General features: G+C 36.9%; 3 protein-coding genes across 3 annotated transcripts; all 3 read right to left on the reverse strand.

Moving 5' to 3' along the window:
- Window positions 1–5,170: 5,170 nt before the first annotated feature.
- Window positions 5,171–6,665, reverse strand: LOC138326498 (uncharacterized). Its single transcript, XM_069272597.1, has 2 exons — window positions 5,941–6,665; window positions 5,171–5,546 (listed from the first exon to the last, which is right to left on the reverse strand). The coding sequence occupies exons 1-2, from the start codon at window positions 6,663–6,665 to the stop codon at window positions 5,171–5,173; spliced, it is 1,101 nt and encodes a 366-aa protein (XP_069128698.1).
- A 5,458-nt stretch (window positions 6,666–12,123) lies between these two features.
- On the reverse strand, window positions 12,124–14,015 carry LOC138325774 (dynein light chain Tctex-type 5-like). Its single transcript, XM_069271660.1, has one exon. It carries the CDS (start codon window positions 13,252–13,254, stop codon window positions 12,655–12,657), a length of 600 nt encoding a protein of 199 aa, XP_069127761.1. The 5' UTR covers window positions 13,255–14,015; the 3' UTR covers window positions 12,124–12,654.
- Window positions 14,016–14,157: 142 nt separating this feature from the next.
- LOC138325773 (dynein light chain Tctex-type 5-like) lies at window positions 14,158–18,339 on the reverse strand. Its single transcript, XM_069271659.1, has one exon. The coding sequence runs from the start codon at window positions 17,705–17,707 to the stop codon at window positions 16,988–16,990; it is 720 nt and encodes a 239-aa protein (XP_069127760.1). The 5' UTR covers window positions 17,708–18,339; the 3' UTR covers window positions 14,158–16,987.
- Window positions 18,340–20,258: the final 1,919 nt, after the last annotated feature.

Below are 20,258 nucleotides of genomic sequence, written 5' to 3' on the forward strand. Positions count from 1 at the left end.
CTGAGATTCTTTTCCGGGCTATAACTCAAAAAACGTTCAACGCAACTCCTTGACACTTTCTGTATACATCAGACAAGTGCCCTTGTTGTGCTTTTTGCTATTGCTGACCTTCCATTTTTGGAATTTTTAGCCAACCATCATCAGATGGTGGGATATTCAAATTGTCTATCGTTTCTGGACCATGGTCCATCCGTTAACAATTCTTGTTACCGCTATTTCTCAGAAAGTATTAAAGGGATCTTTTTCAAATTTGATATGTAAGATCCTCTAGGGCCCTAGTTGTGCAAATTGCATTTTGGGACCGATCGGTTAACAAGATGGCCACCAGGATTTAGATAGTTAAAGTTTGTTACCGCTTTTTCTCAGAAAGTATTAAAGGGATCTTTCTCAAATTTCATATGTAGGTTAGTTGTGCATATTGCATTTTGAGACTGATCGGCCAACAAGATGACCGACCGGCCGCCATCTTGGATTTTGATATTTAAAGCTTTTCTAATACTGCTATTTCTCAGAAAGTACTGAAAGGATCTTTCTCAAATTTCATATGTAGATTCCCCCAGGACCTTAGTTGTGCATATTGCATTTTGGGACTGATTGGTCAACAAAGATGACTGACCGGCCGCAATTTTGGATTTTGATAGTTAAAGTTAGCTACTGCTATTTCTCAGAAAGTACTGAAGGGTTTCTCAAATTTGACATGTAGGTTCCCCTAGGGTTCTGTGTAGGGACTGATTGGTCAACAAGGTGGCCGCCTGGCAGCCATCTTGGATTTTGATAGGTGCAGTTTCTTAAAGCTATTTCTCAGAAAGATAAAGGGATCTCTCTCAAATTTCATATGTAGGTTCTCCAAGGGTCCTAGTTGTGTATATTGCATTTTGTAACTGCATGATCGGTCAACAAGATGGCCGACCGGCCACCATCTTGAATTTTGATAGTTACTGCTATTTCTCGGAAATAACTGAAGGGATCTCTCTGAAATTCCATATGTAAGTTCCCCTTGGGCCCTAGTTGTGCATAGCACCTTTTTGGACTGATTGGTCAACCAGGTGGCCAACCGGCCGCCATCTTAGTTTCATCGTTGAAGTTTGTTACCGCTGTTTCTCAGAAAGGACTGAAGCGATCTGTCTCAAATTTTATATGTATGTTTGAAAAAGTTTGAAAAGCAGGTTAAAGATCCCTCTTTCCATTGTCAGACATAGATCATTCTTTGGTGGGTGCCAAGATCCCTTGAGGATCTCTTGTTTCCGTTACCATGGTAACTTAGTCAAAATTACCAAATTACTGCTTCTTTTTGTTTCCGGGCCATAACTCCAAAACCATTCAATGCAGCGCTATGAATTTTTCTGTAAATATCAGACAAGTGCCCTAGTTGTGCCTTTTGCTGTTGCGGCCCTTTTTTGGAATTTTTTTCTGTTGCCATGTAAAATCACTCAAAAATACCAAATTTCAGGGTTTTTTTTCTTTCCAGTTTAACAATACTTGCATGCATTTAAAGTTATACTTAAAATAATTGTTGCTTTGACCTTGGTTTGATGTACAATGTATTTGGGTTTTTATACCAACTGTGTGAGGTGCCGGGGATAATGCCATGCTCTAAGGTTGATAACTTGACATTAGTTCTTGAATGATACCTTGAGCATGGTGTATTACTAACTATTGCTCCTTTACCTTCATGTGATATGGTTTGATGTAGTGATATCTGTCATAGTTTGATTTCTACTTGATGGTGTATCATTGACACCTTCCCTGTATGACCCTGTTTGATGGTGTCTCATTTATGACCCTGTTTGATGGTGTATTATTGACACCGTCCCTGTATGACCCTGCTTGATAGTGTCTCATTTATACCTTCCCAATATGACCCTGTTTGATTGTTTCTTGGACACCTTCCCTGTATGACACCGACTGATAGTGTATCATTGACACCTCTCCTGTAGACACCTTCCCTGTATGACATTGTTTGATAGTGCATCATTGATACCGTCCATACAGGACCCTGTTTGATAGTGTATCATTGACACCTTCCCTGTATGACCCTGCTTGTTGATGTCTCCTTGATACTTATCCTGTATGACACTACTTGGCAGTGTTTCATTGGCCCCTTGTTTGATGTTTTGACCGTCTAATTGATACCTTCCCTGTATGATCCTGCTTGTTGATGTCTCCATGATACTTTCCCTGTATGACACTACTTGGCAGTGTTTCATCGGCCCCATGTTTGATGTGTTGACCGTCTAATTGATACCTTCCCTGTATGACCCTGCTTGTTGATGTCTCCATGATACTTTCCCTGTATGACACTACTTGGCAGTGTTTCATCGGCCCCTTGTTTGATGTTGTGACTGTCTCATTGATGCCTTCCCTTATGACAATGTCAGATGGTGTCCTTATTACAAAAGAATCAAAAGGTACCAGAGATCTGTGGTATATTAGGTCCCATTCTCTTCCTAATGTACATCAATGGCTTACCAAAGTCGGTTAGAAGTAACATCAAACTCTTCGCGGATGATACAAAAAAATATGGAATTAGTAACACTATAGAAGAAAAAGGTATGATTCAAGAGGATATAAATAAGCTTGGAACATGGTCAGAAAAATGGCAGCTACATTTTAATGTTTCTAAGTGTAAAACTCTGCACTTCGGGTCTCGGAATCAAGCACATGAATATTCAATGCGAAACGAGGATGGAAATATGATAACCATAAAAAATAACACCACAGAGAAAGATTTAGGCATAACATTTGACACGGAGTTGAAATTCAGCATTCACGTTGCCAATTGCGCAAAAAAGTCAAATAGATTGATTGGATTGATACGACGCACATTCACAATTATGGATAAGGAAATGTTTATACCAATTTACAAGTCGCTAATTAGGCCATTACTTGAATATTGAGTAACAGCATGGTGCCCAATATTAAGGAAGGATATTCTGGAACTGGAAAATGTACAAAGAAGGGCAACAAAACAGGTCAAAGGTCTCCATGACACAACATATACGGAAAGACTAAAAATACTTGGAATTATTCCAAGTCTACAGTATAGAAGAATAAGATATGACATGATTCAGGTATGTAGGATACGAAATAAAATTGACGTAACTAGTGTAACATCAGAAGGTTTATTCATTCAAAATGAGGACAAGAGAACAAGGGGTCATAGCAAAAAGCTTAGAAAAACCAGGACTAGGCTGAGATGTAGAACCAACTGATTTTTGATTCGAGTTGTGAATGTGTGGAATAGTCTCCCGGAAAATTTCGTCAGTGCAGAAACAATAAATACGTTTAAATCGAAACTAAACAAGGAATGGAGAAATCACCCGCTGAAATTTAGTCCGGATTGCTACTGATGATAACATGTGAGGTCATGATCACATCTGCCACCAAAGGATAGGGTTTGGATGTAATGGACATCGTATAGTGCATCCATAACCATAAGTGAAATGTAAGTGTTGTATATATTTACATAAACAATAGACAGAAGGATATACAGAAGTATGGACCGTTAATTTTAACTTCAATTGAGTATGTGGGCATCTATGAGTGTGACTCGACGGTGTATGCGCAACAAGTGAAAATCAAGTGACTCAAGTCTAAATTGAGGAGGTCAAGAGGTATTGTTGCCTACATAGACCGAAGATCAGGTAAATCAGGTATACGTCTTACTGATTATTGTCCTCGGAGTGGTATGCTGTGATTCAACACTATTTAAACAATATGGATTGAATAAAATGATCGATATTTTCTACTGAAAGTAGTATACATATATCGCGGCTCCATCGCTCCAAAAATTCCATTGCACTCTACTATCTATTTAATTAATGTCTATTAATGCCGACGTTGATTTATTGCCATAATATGTCCTCACTTAACCAATAATTCACACTCTAAATGACGAATTGAAGCATCCTGGTCAATTGAATTTCTCACCGAATTAAGATATAAATAGTTTAATTATGTTCCGTTTTATGTTACATTACGGAGCCCTATTAACATATAGTTCGTCGGTAATTATCCCCTCATATGGAGTTTATCATTGGTAACCTAGGGGACCATTCAAACTGTAGTAATCAGTCACTCACAAGACAAGGTGCACCCCATCATGTTTTATTATATCATATTTCTTTTATGTAAATAGAACTATAATGACATGTTTAAAACGAGTTGTCACGATGATCAGACTGTGTTTCTTCTGAAGGCCGTGTGCCGTAATGCTCCTATAGTACGACGATACATCAAACGTCACGCCTCGTGACCTTGAGGGGACGGGCTGATTATGTTACAAACCCCGGATACATTGGCTAACTACTCCACGTCAGTTCAAAGTGAGATACAAACTTCAGTCTAGTTTAATCCATAAACTTGAGAAGCTTTTGGACTGTGAAGTTTTATAAAATTAAATGGTTCCCGATACATGTAGCATACACCGTTTCATAATAAACGACACGTGACTTTGCTTCTTAAGCATGTCGCATGGCAAATACGTGTACATGTATATACATTGTACCTAATCTCTTTCATATCCATAGTGCGTATTAAGGTTTTATATAATGTAAATAAACGTATCTTGTTTCATCATCCAATATTTCTGCTGTTGATGGCGTTGGAAGGTTTCTGATGTTGATGGCATTTGCAAGGTTTCTGCTGTTGATGGCGTTGGAAGGTTTCTGATGTTGATGGCATTGGAAGGTTTCTGATGTTGATGGCATTGGAAGGCTTCTGATGTTGATGGCATTGAAAGGTCTCTGATGTTAATGGCATTAGAATGTTTCGATGGTGATGAATTGGAAGTTTCTGATGTTGATGGCATTGGAAGGTTTCTGATGTTGATGTTCGAAAGTTTCTGATGTTGATGGCATTTGAAGGTTTCTGATGTTGATGGCATTTGAAGGTTTCTGATGTTGATGTCATTGAAGGTCTCTGATGTTGATGGCATTGGAAGGTTTCTGATGTTGATGGCATTGGAAGGTTTCTGATGTTGATGGCATTTGAAGGTTCTGATGTTGATGGCATTGGAAGGTTTCTGATGTTGATGGCATTTGAAGGTTTCTGATGTTGATGGCATTGGAAGGTTTCTGATGTTGATGGCATTGGAAGGTTTCTGAGTGATGTTGATGCATTGGAAGGTTTCTGATGTTGATGGCATTGAAGGTTTCTGATGTTAATGGCATTAGAATGTTTCTGATGTTGATGGCATTGGAAGGTTTCTGATGTTGATGTCACTCGAAAGTTTCTGATGTTGATGGCATTGGAAGGTTTCTGATGTTGATGGCATTGGAAGGTTTCTGATGTTGATGGCATTCGAAGGTTTCTGATGTTGATGGCATTGGAAGGTTTCTGATGTTGATGTCATTGGAAGGTCTCTGATGTTGATGGCATTGGATGGTTTTCTGATGTTGATGGCATTGGAAGGTTTCTGATGTTGATGGCATTTGAAGGTTTCTGATGTTGATGGCATTGGAAGGTTTCTGATGTTGATGGGCATTGGAAGGTTTCTGATGTTGATGCATTGGAAGGTTTCTGATGTTGATGGCATTGGAAGGTTTCTGATGTTGATGGCATTGAAGGTTTCTGATGTTGATGCATTGAAGGTTTCTGATGTTGATGGCATTGAAGGTTTCTGATGTTGATGGCATTTGAAGGTTTCTGATGTTGATGGTCATTGGAAGGTTTCTGATGTTGATGGCATTGGAAGGTTTCTGATGTTGATGTCATTGAAAGGTTTCTGATGTTGATGTCATTGAAAGGTCTCTGATGTTGATGGCATTGAGGTTCTATGTTGATGCATTGAAGGTTCTGATGTTGATGGCATTTGAAGGTTTCTGATGTTGATGGCATTGGAAGGTTTCTGATGTTGATGGCATTGGAAGGTTTCTGATGTTGATGGCATTTGAAGGTTTCTGATGTTGATGGTATTGGAAGGTTTCTGATGTTGATGGCATTGGAAGGTTTCTGATGTTGATGTCATTGAAGGTTCTGATGTTGATGTATTGATGGTTTCTGATGTTGATGGCATTGAAGGTTTCTGATGTTGATGTCATTGAAGGTTCTGATGTTGATGCATTGAAGGTTTCTGATGTTGATGGCATTGAAAGGTTTCTGATGTTGATGTCATTGAAAGGTTTCTGATGTTGATGGCATTGGAGGTTTTCTGATGTTGATGGTATTGAAGGTTTCTGATGTTGATGGCATTGGAAGGTCTCTGATGTTGATGGCATTGGAGGTTTTTGATGTTGAGGTAAAGGTTTTTCGTGTTGATGGCATTGGAAGGTTTCTGTGTTGATGGCATTGAAGGTTTCTGATGTTGATGCATTGAAGGTTTCTGATGTTGATGATTGGAAGGTCTCTGATGTTGATGGCATTGGATGGTTTTCTGATGTTGATGGTATTTGAAGGTTTCTGATGTTGATGGCATTGGATGGTTTTCTGATGTTGATGGCATTGGAAGGTTTCTGATGTTGATGGCATTGGAAGGTTTCTGATGTTGATGGCATTGGAAGGTTTCTGATGTTGATGTCATTGAAAGGTCTCTGATGTTGATGGCATTGGAAGGTTTCTGATGTTGATGGCATTGGAAGGTTTCTGATGTTGATGTCATTGAAGGTTTCTGTGTTGATGTCATTGGAAGGTTCTGATGTTGATGCATTGAAGGTTTTTTGTTGCATTGGAGGTTCTGATGTTGATGCATTGGAAGGTTTCTAGTTGATGCATTGAAAGGTTTCTGATGTTGATGTCATTGGAAGGTTTCTGATGTTGATGTCATTGGAAGGTTTCTGATGTTGATGGCATTGGAAGGTTTCTGATGTTGATGGCATTGAAAGGTTTCTGATGTTGATGTCATTGAAAGGTCTCTGATGTTGATGGCATTGGATGGTTTTCTGATGTTGATGGCATTGGAAGGTTTCTGATGTTGATGGCATTGGAAGGTTTCTGATGTTGATGTCATTGAAAGGTTTCTGATGTTGATGGCATTGGATGGTTTTCTGATGTTGATGGTATTTGAAGGTTTCTGATGTTGATGGCATTAGAAGGTTTCTGATGTTGATGACATTGAAAGGTTTCTGATGTTGATGTCATTGAAAGGTCTCTGATGTTGATGGTATTGGATGGTTTTCTGATGTTGATGGCATTGGAAGGTTTCTGATGTTGATGTCATTGGAAGGTTTCTGATGTTGATGGCATTGGAAGGTTTCTGATGTTGATGGCATTGGAAGGTTTCTGATGTTGATGGCATTGGAAGGTTTCTGATGTTGATGTCATTCGAAAGTTCCTGATGGTGATGTAATTGGAAGGTCTCTGGTCTCTGATGTTGATGTCATTGGAAGGTCTCTGATGTTGATGTCATTGAAAGGTTTCTGATGTTGATGTTCTAAAGTTTACATAACTGAAAATGTTCTGGTGTTTTTGTATAACCGGTTATTTCTCGTGGTCTTATAACTGAACATATTATGTTGTTTTTGAAGTACAATCCTGAAGTTAAGGCTGTTTTCTTTATATTAATGTAGTCTGAAAGTTTATCTTATATATCTGACTGAAGATCTCTGATGTTTTGGTTTCTGATGCTTCCCTTTCTCCCGGGATCTTTCCGATGTTTAATGTCATCTGGAAATCCTTACTGAAGGTTATATAATGATGATTTCTTTAATCCCATTGTCATGATGGTTTTTGTCATGATGGCTTTTTGTTGCCCATTTTTTTTTTTTTTTTCGTAATCGTAATAATTTTGACGCTATCGAAATATCAGACCTTATTTATGATCTTTATGGGAAATTAAAGATGCGCTCCAACGTTTTACGTTGAATTTTCGTTCTCTGCAAACAAATTTCATTTTTGTATTTTTCCTTGGTGTATAAGATATGAATTCTGTCTTATAACAAAATAAAGTATTACTTATTAAAATATGTATCTCTTTCTAGAAAATATTTCTAACTCCATCAATACAATTTACCGTAAAACCTTACTTTACCGGCCACTGCGTTGAGAGATTTTCTGTTTTATCCTATTGTTATAACAGATCACTGCCGATAACGGTACATCCCTTTTGCGACTAAATATTGTATTTGTTACACCTATATTGCTTTTAGTCGTCGACAAACGTTTGTCAATAAGAATTGTTTTTTATCCACGTAGATAAAATGAAATCCACCACCGGCGAATAAGAATGTGTTAGGATTATAAACAGCTACTATGTGTATTTACAGTATTGATAGACCATTTGTTATTTTGCTTCCGATCTATTTCTCACACAACAATGGTATGTTAACAAAGCACCGGAATACCTGTATATAATCTCAGTCCTAAAACAATTCTCCAAATCCTTAAATCACAGACCGACATGGCGGTCACGGCTGATTGTGTACGTAACTTGACCCCTACATAAGAACCTTATGGTCTGCCCAAATGGGGTAGAATTGTTAGATTGCGGCATATATACATTGTAGGTAAATTACAGTACCACAGATATCATATCCGTCGTCTTTTAAAAATTATTATAATTTTCTCTCTTTAATATAATCTGAGGTCAATCTCAAGAAACCGCGACACTGAGTTCTTTCCCAAAGTCAGCAATATTGATGTGAGAATGCAGGAGTTGCCCTGATCAGGCTTGGTAATGCAGATTTATCAGTCTAACGTTGACTTAAGTGTTTAGTTGCTTTTATAAGTATATAATAAGGGCTATTCTGGCTAAACAAACTTCTGGCACAATGTCTTATAATTTAGACTTAAAGGTAATTTAGGAATAATTAGAAACTTACTGTAGTTAAACCAATATCTTGGACAAGTTAAACCGCTATGTTCTGCCTAGGGTAGACGGTATGCCATGATGTCATTGTGGGATATTTAAAACAATTTAAGCGTGAAAAAAGTTAAGGTTTTAATACTTGGGTCGCCCTGATCCAAATCTTTGTAACTTTTAAACAATACATTGGCATATGCGGTCACACTATTCTCAAAATATCCATGTACGTCAACATACAATGTAGATCTATACTGAATGTATACAAATACAGTATGTGGTACAAGTGCCTGCGCCAAATCGACCATATACATAGGATTCCTTTACACTTTATAAAGAATTTATCTGCATAATGCTTTCATAATTCAAAATTCAAATAACTGGCACAGTGTATTAATACAGATGATAAAATTCAAATAACTGGCACAGTGTAGTAATACAGATGATATTGTATTCAAAGGACACCTCTATATAAAGGCCACTTGTATACAAAGGACACCTCTATATTAAGGACATCTGTACAAAAAGATATTTATGTATAAAGGATACTTGTATATAAAGAACATCTCTATATAAAAGACACTTGTTTATAAACGACACCTCTATATAAAGGATTCTTGTATACAAAGGATACCTCTATATAAAGGAGACTTTATACAAAGGACACCCCTATATTAAGGACACTTGTGCACAAAAGATACTTATGTATAAGGATACTTGTATATAAAGAACATCTCTATATAAAAGACACTTGTTTATAAACGACATATAAACGACACCTCTATATAAAGGATTCTTGTATACAAAGGATACCTTTATATAAAGGAAACTTGTATACAAAGAACCTCCATATAGAGGACATTTGTCTATAAAGGACACCTCTATATACAGAACACTCGTATACAAAGGACGCCTCCATATAGAGGAGATTTGTCTAAAAAGGACACCTCTATATAAAGGACACTTGTCTACAAACGACACCTCCATATAAGGAACATCTGTTTACAAAGGACACCTCTATATGAAAATACTTTATACAAAGGATTTCTCTATATAAAGAATACTCGAATACAAAGGACACCTCCAAGGAGAGGACTTGGCCCTAAATGACCTTAGTTGTCGATGGGCCGTAAAACTCAAACAAACAAATCCATAGAGAGGACATTTGTCTCTAAAGGACACATCTATATCAAGAACATTTGTTTACAAAGGACATCTCTATATAGAGGATACTTGTCTACAATGGACACCTCTATACAAAGGACACTTGTACACAAAACACACCTCTATATCAAGAACACTTACAAGGACACCTATCTTAAGGTTGTTTATACACAATGAACACCTCTATATCAGAACACCTGAATGCGTATATCAGGAACACTTGTATACAAATGAATCTTCTATGTAAAGGAAACTTTGTTAATAAGAATTTTTCATTTAACGTCGCATATTGAGTAACAAACAACATTAGCCTCTATATAAATGACACTTGTGTATAAATGATCTCTCTATAAAACGAACATGTTTCTATATAAGGCATCCGTATTAATGTATCCTATATTCCGCTATATAAAGCGAATTTGGTTATAAAGAAACCTCTATAGTGCGCACACACGTTATACAAGGTATATTGATGTAAGGACACTTCTATAAAAACCTGTCTATAACGGAACCTTTTCTTTACCAGCTTGTTCATGTTAAACTGCATAATATACAAAGTATCTCTTTTACGTTACACGCAATCGTTCGTTACAATGTATTTCACAATGCTTATATAATACAATGTATTCATTTTGAGATGTAATGTATGCTTCTAAGGATGCGTACCACAAAATATTCTATAAAAGAAAATCATATTACGGTGTTATGATCACACACTACATATTCCATTAATATTATGGCAACACTCCTGTATAATAACTATCACCATAACAATAACCATTGAACGACATATTAGACGCCCAATATATCTGGAGTTTTCATCTTACATGTAATTGAGATGCTACCAAGATGTCTTATAAAACTTAAGTGTAAGACAGTATCAAGTGATATATCATTAACATACAGATCTTTATTATGATAGTGTATAGTAAAAAATGTATTTTAATCAGATTGGTTATATGGTAAACTAAATGATATACATGCAACCCAATTAATAACATGCAATATATCTGCCGTATATTATAAATTGGAACAAGATGATTATTATCGTCATTATATGAGGGCTAGTCCTGTATGCATTTTAAATGTTTTGTTGGGTTTAAAATCAATATAGATTTACTAATAATTATAACATCCCTGATTGTTAATATAACATGAGGTGTTTACTTTTTACGATTTTTTACCTCGCCAACCTCTCCCTTCTAAAACGTTTACACACTAAATCCAACCTGTGTTCACTCCAAATGTTTCGATGTTGTTATCGTTGAATCAAAATAAACAACCTTTTTAAAAACACATTAGACACCACCTGTATGAACCTATAAATGAACTTGCGTACACGAAACCATACTCTCTCGTTAAATATACGTACTTTCTGCAGGTTTTTGAGGTTATCAATCATCCGGAAAACCATTCGCCGAAACAGTATATAGAATGAACGACTGCCAATCTTATGAATAATGCTTGTCAATTCTATTACGTCAACTATTAATTTCTATTCCTTAAACTTTTTAACTGATAAATTAATTGATTCCCACAGGATTTACATTAATGCTCTGACTTTGACATGCAGCTGGTGACTTATGTACGTGATTGTTAGCACGCAACGTGTACCATATAATAGATATAGAAAATATACCACCTGGCTGGAGCAAACTATAGTATAGTATATATAGAAGAATTTAAGTCAGGCTAATGTATCTCTTAAAGTTTACTACCAGAGACTAAAGCAACCCTGGTCCTCGTTGTCTGCACCCTCAATATTCCCCGGGTTACTCTCACTGTCGTTATACCTATCCACCCCTGGATAGCAAAACTGAAGGCCCTTTGACCAAACACATATGGGAAGACAATTTGTTCCCTTGATTCTTACTGTAGTTGACTATATGGCTTTGAAATTGGGCGTCGCTGTCTCTGTAATCGTCAAAGGAAGTCCCTGCAAGCCAGTGATTGGTCAGATTTCTTTCTCCTTGATTGTCTTCAGTTTTGCTACAAAATTTTCCAGATGTGTATAATGACAGTGACAGTAAACCCTGTAGTATCGAGGATGCGCTGTTTGATGCAATGCATATATGCCAAAATGTCAAAGTCCGGTGTCGTGGTCACTGTTAACTGGGACTTAGACCCGCACTTGTCTATTAAGGAAACACAAGTTGTTCGTGTACGTGCTGTTGGAAAACCAAGGATAAATTCCTTAACGCAAATAAACACAATGCACTTGGTGTCAATTATCTTAGTTTTATATCGTTATATAAATCAATATCAAAAGAATAATCAGTAAAGGTAAAAACATGAAATGGTATGATTAACGTTGATTTCACTCGAGATGTTTATGAATAGGCTGGGCTTTTAAATACCTCTAATAATGTCAAATTAACACAAACTTTGAATTAGCAATAACATAATTTACCTTTTCTGAAAACCTATTTCGGCTTTTGCTTCAGCCTGATGGCATTCAGCGCCATATTATGCATTAATAAATATTAATACAATATACGGTTTGTAGATAATTACAAGATTTTCCATCCATGGAATATTAAAGCACATTTTACATGTTATTCTCTGTTCAGTAGCGTTAAAGGATGTCCGATAAACGACTGATGCGTAATCCGGCGTCGTGCACTTCCAGTCCAAGTCAAGACGGAAACGGAAGTCATTCAATATGATACAAATAGGCATAATTACCTTGGCACTTGGATTTTATATATCACACTTTCAAAGAAGTTAAACATGGCATCTAAACTGACTATCCATCATTCTGCGTATAAAGCATAAACAAGACCAAGAGCATACAACGAGGTGTTCTTGTACACGTGCTGCGAGAAAGTGTCAAATTGCGCACTCCACATACACCTACTTGTAAATGCTATAGAAGGGTTGAAGTCTTCACGCTGACCGATACACACGACGGTGATGATTTTATACCGACCAAAGCCTAACGCTTTCACTCGTTGTTTTAACCTGTCCGCCAAACTTTTTGACATATTGCTACACTCGTCCTTGTTATAAGTCTTCTCGTTCAGCTCCTTCTCGAACAGGTCTTTGATGCAGTCACGTAGGTGGTCACTCCGTGCCTTCTTGTCCGGTTCCGTTTTGTAAGTGTTTTCATACTTGACGTTCGGGCGCTGGGTGTGTGCTGACGTAATTATTAACGTCGAACGTCCCGGAATGGAATCTACAATAGACATTTTTCTATTGTCTACAGAAGGTCTCCGAACAGCCAAACTCTCTGGTGCTGGGGGTTCTAAAGAGGACTTCCGCGTGACAGCATCTGATGGAGGAAGTGTGCTCAGCTTCCGACCCGCTCCGTCACCCTTCCTGTCCGCCTTCTTACTACTGGTGCTGGTACTCATTGTCGTTTTTATAGGGACTTACTTTCTATAGACTAAATAAGGTCCCTTTGTCCGTCTATGATTAGTGTAATACTTATACCTGGCACTTGCTATTAAAATCCAATTTTCACCGGCACACGATTGAAAATTAATACGCTTCGTTTATGCTAATCATACCACAAGAATAGCGGCCCAGGTTTGAACACTGTCAATAGTAGTTATCACTGGGTTCCTCACTATCCCTGACAGAACGTCACTTCAATACAAAATTAAAACTGAAACAATTTCCACGTATTTGTCCTGCCTTCGCTATAATGGCTCCTAGAGACGGTCTTTGTTTCTGTGTATTTAAACATTCCGACCTAGCCTTAGATGGGTCTGTATATAATTAAATCAGATCTTGTGATTACCATTGTATTGAGACTTGAGCGTCTCGCTAGCCTGGGTATCCCCGAGTAACCAGCCCACCTAATTGATCTATTGTGCATTAGCTCATAAAGCCAATCATAAACAATTCCGATGTATAAAAATCACATCGGGGTATGTATATCCTAATACTGGGTATATTCTGGCTATAAACTCGACAGAGATATCTCCTGTCAATACCCCAGTTAAAACCCCAGTCATGTCAGTATAGAGATCTGGGATATAAACTTTATAAACTACGTACACCCTCCCCTACTATTGTCGGATAGTCATTAGTCATGGTTATCATTTAGTGCATGTGGATGACTACGGCCAAACTCTTACATTGTAACATGCTACATTTTATCAACATTCTGTATATCTATTTGTGATAGAATATTGGAGGAAACCCATGAAACTACATTTTTTTCATAACAATGATGAAGCCATACTTCAAGAGAGTTATCGACATACATATAGTGCAGTGGCATTTTCAGATAAAATCAAAGGCACAGAGTCTTGAAGAGAACATTTTTGTATTTCATAAAGTATTCTTTACCGCTTACATCCTGTGCAAACGTGTATTATAAAATTCATATTGAATATGCATTTTAATCACGATGATAAAAGAAAATAAACATTGAATTATTCACGAATGAAATTACAGGTCTGTATGGGCTTTTAACATATATATCACGACAATGTCTATTTGGTAAAATCGGGATATTTGAATGCGTCGGTGTTTTAAAATATTTAAAACATGGACGAGCTTTGTGATGTTTAATCTCGTATCCATTGACTCCATGATTAACAGTACAACCTTGGGGATCTGTTTAAATATCAGCGGTTTTGTGCGTTGACTTGTCGTACTGCAGTCGAACCATTCAGGTTTTGTCAGTTGGAATTAAAAGGCCATTGATGGGGTTAAATGATGACATAATATACTTCTCACCTATTTAATAGTATACAGGAAAATAAAACGTAAATGGAATCATCATTTTATAATACTTTATCGACAATCAGGTACCACCACTGTCATCGCTGTAAGGACAGTGACGATATCGATGTAAAGGAAAATAGCGATGACGTTCGCGACGGGTGATAAGAAACTGTTGCTGCTGCTGTTGAGAAGGGAGAGAAAGAAGAAGACGACAACGATGAGAAGTTGGAGGAGAAGGAATAAGAAGAAAATGACGACGACAACAAAATTTATAGACAGAGACGAGGAGGAAATGATGATGATAATGATGGTGATGATGATGATGATGATGATGATGATGATGACACCCGATAACTCTTCTTCGATATGAAGTTAGCTGTTGTCAGCTCATTCTGGCGCGTTTTGTAATATAATAACTCACTTTTATTCGGTTGGGCATCATAACAAAAATAATGATGATGATGATGATGATGATGATGACAATGGTGATGGTGATGATGGCGATTTGTTGTTGACGACGCTGACGTCGACGACGATCAGTAATTGTGGAATAGATAATGACAGTGCAATAATATATATACACATAATGAATCAACCTCTTATATGTAATTGAAACTTAAAGGTGTGTTAGCGAACGAGATCAACGATGATAAATACTAACCTAAGATTACCTTCGGATTCCCCCGGCAATTTACACATCGCAGAGGTTATCTAACTAACATGACAATAATTATGATTGATGACGCTATACTTTGTTACATTTAATTACGATAATGCATTTTAAACTGTATCATATGACACGAATGAAAAAACACTGACCTCCAGTCGAGTGCAAAAACTATTCGTTACTGTTTTAGAATATCTTCAATGTATCGGTACCATTGTCGGCGATCTCCCAGCCATGGAAACCGGCGATAGTGTTATGTAATTGGACCACAGTCCTACAGAGAATTTAAACGTGAAAATGATACCTATATATATATATATCATAAATCTTAAGTTAAAATTGTACTTCATTGTGTTATAGATTTAAGCCGCCACTGTCTACTCAAGTCTATTCTCTTGGTTAGAAAGAAAGGAATGTCGTAAAAGTAAAGGAATATCATTTTAAAAAATCACCGATATGTTATATACATGTACATGTACATGTATGCAGTAATACAGCATTTTGCCACAGAGATAAATAGTTGCAGTTCATGTGTATCTAGTCTTATCCTATAATTTACACGATAACCTTTTCATATATTTGTATTGCTACGTTAAATTGATAAAATGCCTTCCTTCCTTGTTCGTTGAAATAGTGGAGATGGCGAAATGTCCATCTTATCAATTTTTTCCAGTAAAAAATTCGATAGATCAAGATTTAAGGCAATGTCAAATATCGACCATCAAAATATCTCCCAGCATGTGTCAATATTATGTAATTATAATATAAATGACTTTTCCTTGTGATGAACTTTAAAATATTGTTTGATAAGAAGATTACAAACTGACAGATTGTGTCCACGTTCTATATTAATTATAGTTTGCTGTCTACGTGGAATCTCGGACGAACTCCCAGACGGCGTGCATTTAACAGAAATTCAAATACTTCGACAACTGGTACACTTGTAAGACATTTGAAGTTCTCCTATGGCTGAAAGTCGAAACGAAGGTCAAGATGACACCTACAGAGGTTAGAGCATGAAATAACAAAAGCGAGAGAATGAATGTTTCCCTTTTTGTTTGTGTTATAGTTCTATTGACATACATGGTAATTTAAGGACGCATCTTGGCTTGGTGATTAATGAATTACAGAGTTCCTGGAGAAATCCAAACGACGATCTGTAATTGACAACTGTACAACGATATACCAGAGGTATTAAGCAAATGGCGACATACTATCGTACTTACACTTATATACATGGGTATTGTATTACTTATTGAAACTTATTTTAGAATTCCACAATACGATTGAGAAAAGCTTTAGATAAAATTAGAGTGGTGCTTATCGTTTAGGTATTTCAATGTGCTGAACATCCTGGCAACTTGAATTTAGATTAGATTTATTTATAAATGATTATTAGTAATAATTAGTATCGTTTGTACGTGATATATAACTATATATTTGTAATATAATGTTACATTTATACAAGTAAATTTTGATCAATGTATAAAACTCGACATTCTCTCTGGCAACCGGGATCACATGTTGAGAACCAGTAAGGCTCAAGTTAAGTTCAGAAATACACATTCCAATTTTAGTAATGCTCAAATTACGATATACCACGTGACGATTAGACGTGTGTTGAAGGTCATGTCTTGAAGACACCAACCCACCTCATGACATCCAATCAGCATCCTTTGAATGAATTGGCGCCAGCATCACTCGGTCAATCGGAACAAGATCTGGCCTGGTTTTCCGATTGATTACTCTGCATACAACACATACACAAGTCCCACGGCATAGAATGACGCGTTCTTGTACGTGTATTCCGCGAACGTGTCGAAGTTGGCGTTCCACACACAGCGACTGGTAAAGGCGATGGAAGGGGAGTACTCCTCGCGCTGGCCAAGAGCTACCACAGTGATTATCTTATACCGCTGTACTAAAGATTTCACGTTCTGTTTGATCATTTCCGCCAGTCTTTTTGAGAGAATGCAACATTCCTCCTGGTTATAAATTTTATCCCGTAGCTCCTTTTCGAACACTTCCTTTATACACGTTTTAATGTCGTCGTTTCTGATCAATTGGTCAGGTTCGTTTTTGTAAGTATTTTCTAATTTTACATTGACGGGACGCTGGCCTTGTGCCGACGTTGTTATCAACGCCGACCGCCCAACCATTGGCTCTAGAATCGATCCTCTTCGGGCGTCGCCGACGAGTGACGACCGTCTTTCGGCAAACGTCGACGCTTTCCGTTGCGTTCCGACATCCATCGACGAATTCCTCTCCTCAGAATTGATACTTAACTTCCTGTCTCCTGTCATTAAACTCTGTTTCCGTTCGGGACCCGCACTTGATTTTCTCTCTGAAGTCTTCATGCTTTGTTTTCTATCCGTGTTAAGACTTGGTTTCCGGATAGATTTCGCACTATCGCCGCGAGTCATTGACTTTTTACGGTCCGACTTTTTCAAAACTTTACTCATATTCAGTTTTGTATTTCCACCAGAATTTTGTGACAAATTCACCGTTAGCACACTATATTAGCATCCAATAAGAAGCAAATATTACACTCAAGTTGATGAAATTATTTCACAAAAAAACTTCGGTTTCTTCTTGTAATCATTCCAAGAAAACTATTAACAAAACCGATTTTGAAGTTGAAAAGATCTTTTAGGAAAGTAAACTTTGATAAGAAATTCACGCACAATTAACGAGCGCCGAAAATATTGATAAAAGTTAATTTGCCTGTTAGATTCAACAGCAGAAAACGTAGTCAGATATCAACGGTTTTCAGATCCGAACAGACGTTTGATTCTAAGTACAAATAATAAAGTAACTTTATATTGTTCGCCCTGTTTTGTGACTTCGAGGAACACGTGCCCAGCCCAACTGATTTACCACATAAATAAATGTGGTACGGAACAAAAACCGGATCCGGACAAAAACAGTGTCTATTAACGAATGGTTATCGTTAACGGACGATCAGATCAGCTTGTATCTATGGGGAGTATAGGACTGGGGATAAACACTGGACACCTAACTGATACTACCTAAATATTTCACACATTCAATAGTTACAAGGCGACGTAGAATCCCGCTCTTTTCATTGCGGTAAGATAGATACATTTGTAAAGGTTTTAACACAAATGACTGTTTATCGTCCATTGAAATGTTTATGAATGTTGAGATCTGCGATTTTTATGACTCTATGAACGCGAACAATGCTAGAGGCGAGGTGTTAGATTAAGATTTAACGTCAATGTACATTAGCGGTTAGAGTACCCCGGGTACATCTCGTTTGTCTGGACTATTTGTATACAGAATGAGGGGACTCTATGTAAATATATATACTGTCTAATTTCACATTTCTCATTTTGATACAGGAATAATTACAAAACAGAATCAATATCGCATGCCTGTGATACCAGTTACAAAATGTAATATCATAATTTAAGTAAGGTTAAAGATCCAAGGTGCCAGTCGGATATGATATGTAACAAAGTGGACACATTGATCAACGTCGCCCATATGCGTGATTGGTTTCTATGCAAAATTTAATTTTTCATTAAATATTATGCTAAAACTCACTGTCATTAAACATTTTCATTGGAGAAAAATCTGGTTATTTGACTTTCTATCACGGAAATTTCCATTTGGGTAAAATGTTAACCATAAATCCATGAAATTTCCTTGACTGTTGATACCCGCATGTCGGAAAACAAGTTAACTTCTAAAACAGAAAATATGAAACTATAATGGTTCGCCATCTAGAATCTTATTCGTCGTATCTAATTCTATTTTGGTGAGAACGCGTTTTATTAAGATCGGACCTCAGCATGACACTCATGTCCAGTTATATTTACTTAGGACAAGTGTGTTAAACATACAGAGCCAGAATAGTTTGTAGTGTACAAAACAATATCGAATATCTAAATAAAATGTCAAGCTATGAAGTCATGAAAACACTAACTCTTGAAATTAATTGCTAATAGAATAGAATTGCGACACGCAAACGTGTTGACGTTCTTCGATTTTATTTGTTCAGTATAGAAAGTATCGCCCATATACCATTTATAGGTTAGACTTGTTAGAAAAATAACCACTTAGTAAAAGTCAAATGGTGGGTATTATCAGGAACCACATATATCCATTAGTGTTAGTGGACAAATGACCTATTTGACATGAGGTCAAAAGGTCACACCTCTTATCTCTGACAGGATCCGTACCAATAGTTTAGGAGACGGATATTTACCGCTTAAGATTTAACACCTAAAACCAGCCGACATATCACTAAACCAGAACTAGATACGACATGCCTGATGTAGTGACAACATTATATCACATACACAAATACATGATCACATTCTAGTAATAATAAACTTAAAGAAATTTAAGGTTCATTTTTTATGGAAAGGGATGACAGATGAAGGTTAAGAACAAAAGTCCGATAACGTACGACTACAAAGCGCCTCATTGGTTCATTTCTTTCTATATATCTCAAAATATGCATGTTTAAATATAAAGAATCAAATGAATTTTGTCAAAGCCTTTGTTCTTTACTTCTTTTGTTTGTGAATGTAAAGTTAATTTTGCAATTGGCCTTCGCTAGTGGACTGAATCAGGGATGAACAAATATTAGCGTTTCAAAGATCTATGCAGGCCTAATGTTAATTAACGTCAATTAATCTTCACGAACCCTTACGTTGCAATTTGCTCCGTGAACTAAGATTACCTTGAAATACACTTTGTAAGTAGTCTCGCGGGTCGCAATATTTTTTTTATCGTTCGAATCTAATTTGACACCAAATGGGCTTCCGTACTATGCTGTAAACGTTAATAATTGCGATACTTTAATACAGCAATAATTACCTTCGTGGATCTAACGTCGTTTTTGTAATAGGCCTTCGCATTGATGTCGCAATGCGCCGTCGTAAGGTTAATGTTTTTATTTGAAACGGCAGTTTCCATGGTTACCGTAATATTGCAATTCACCTTTTCAGAGTTAAACTTGACGTTGTATTTGACCTTTACGGA

Source organism: Argopecten irradians, chromosome 6, assembly GCF_041381155.1.
Source record: "Argopecten irradians isolate NY chromosome 6, Ai_NY, whole genome shotgun sequence".
NCBI lineage: Eukaryota > Metazoa > Mollusca > Bivalvia > Pectinida > Pectinidae > Argopecten > Argopecten irradians.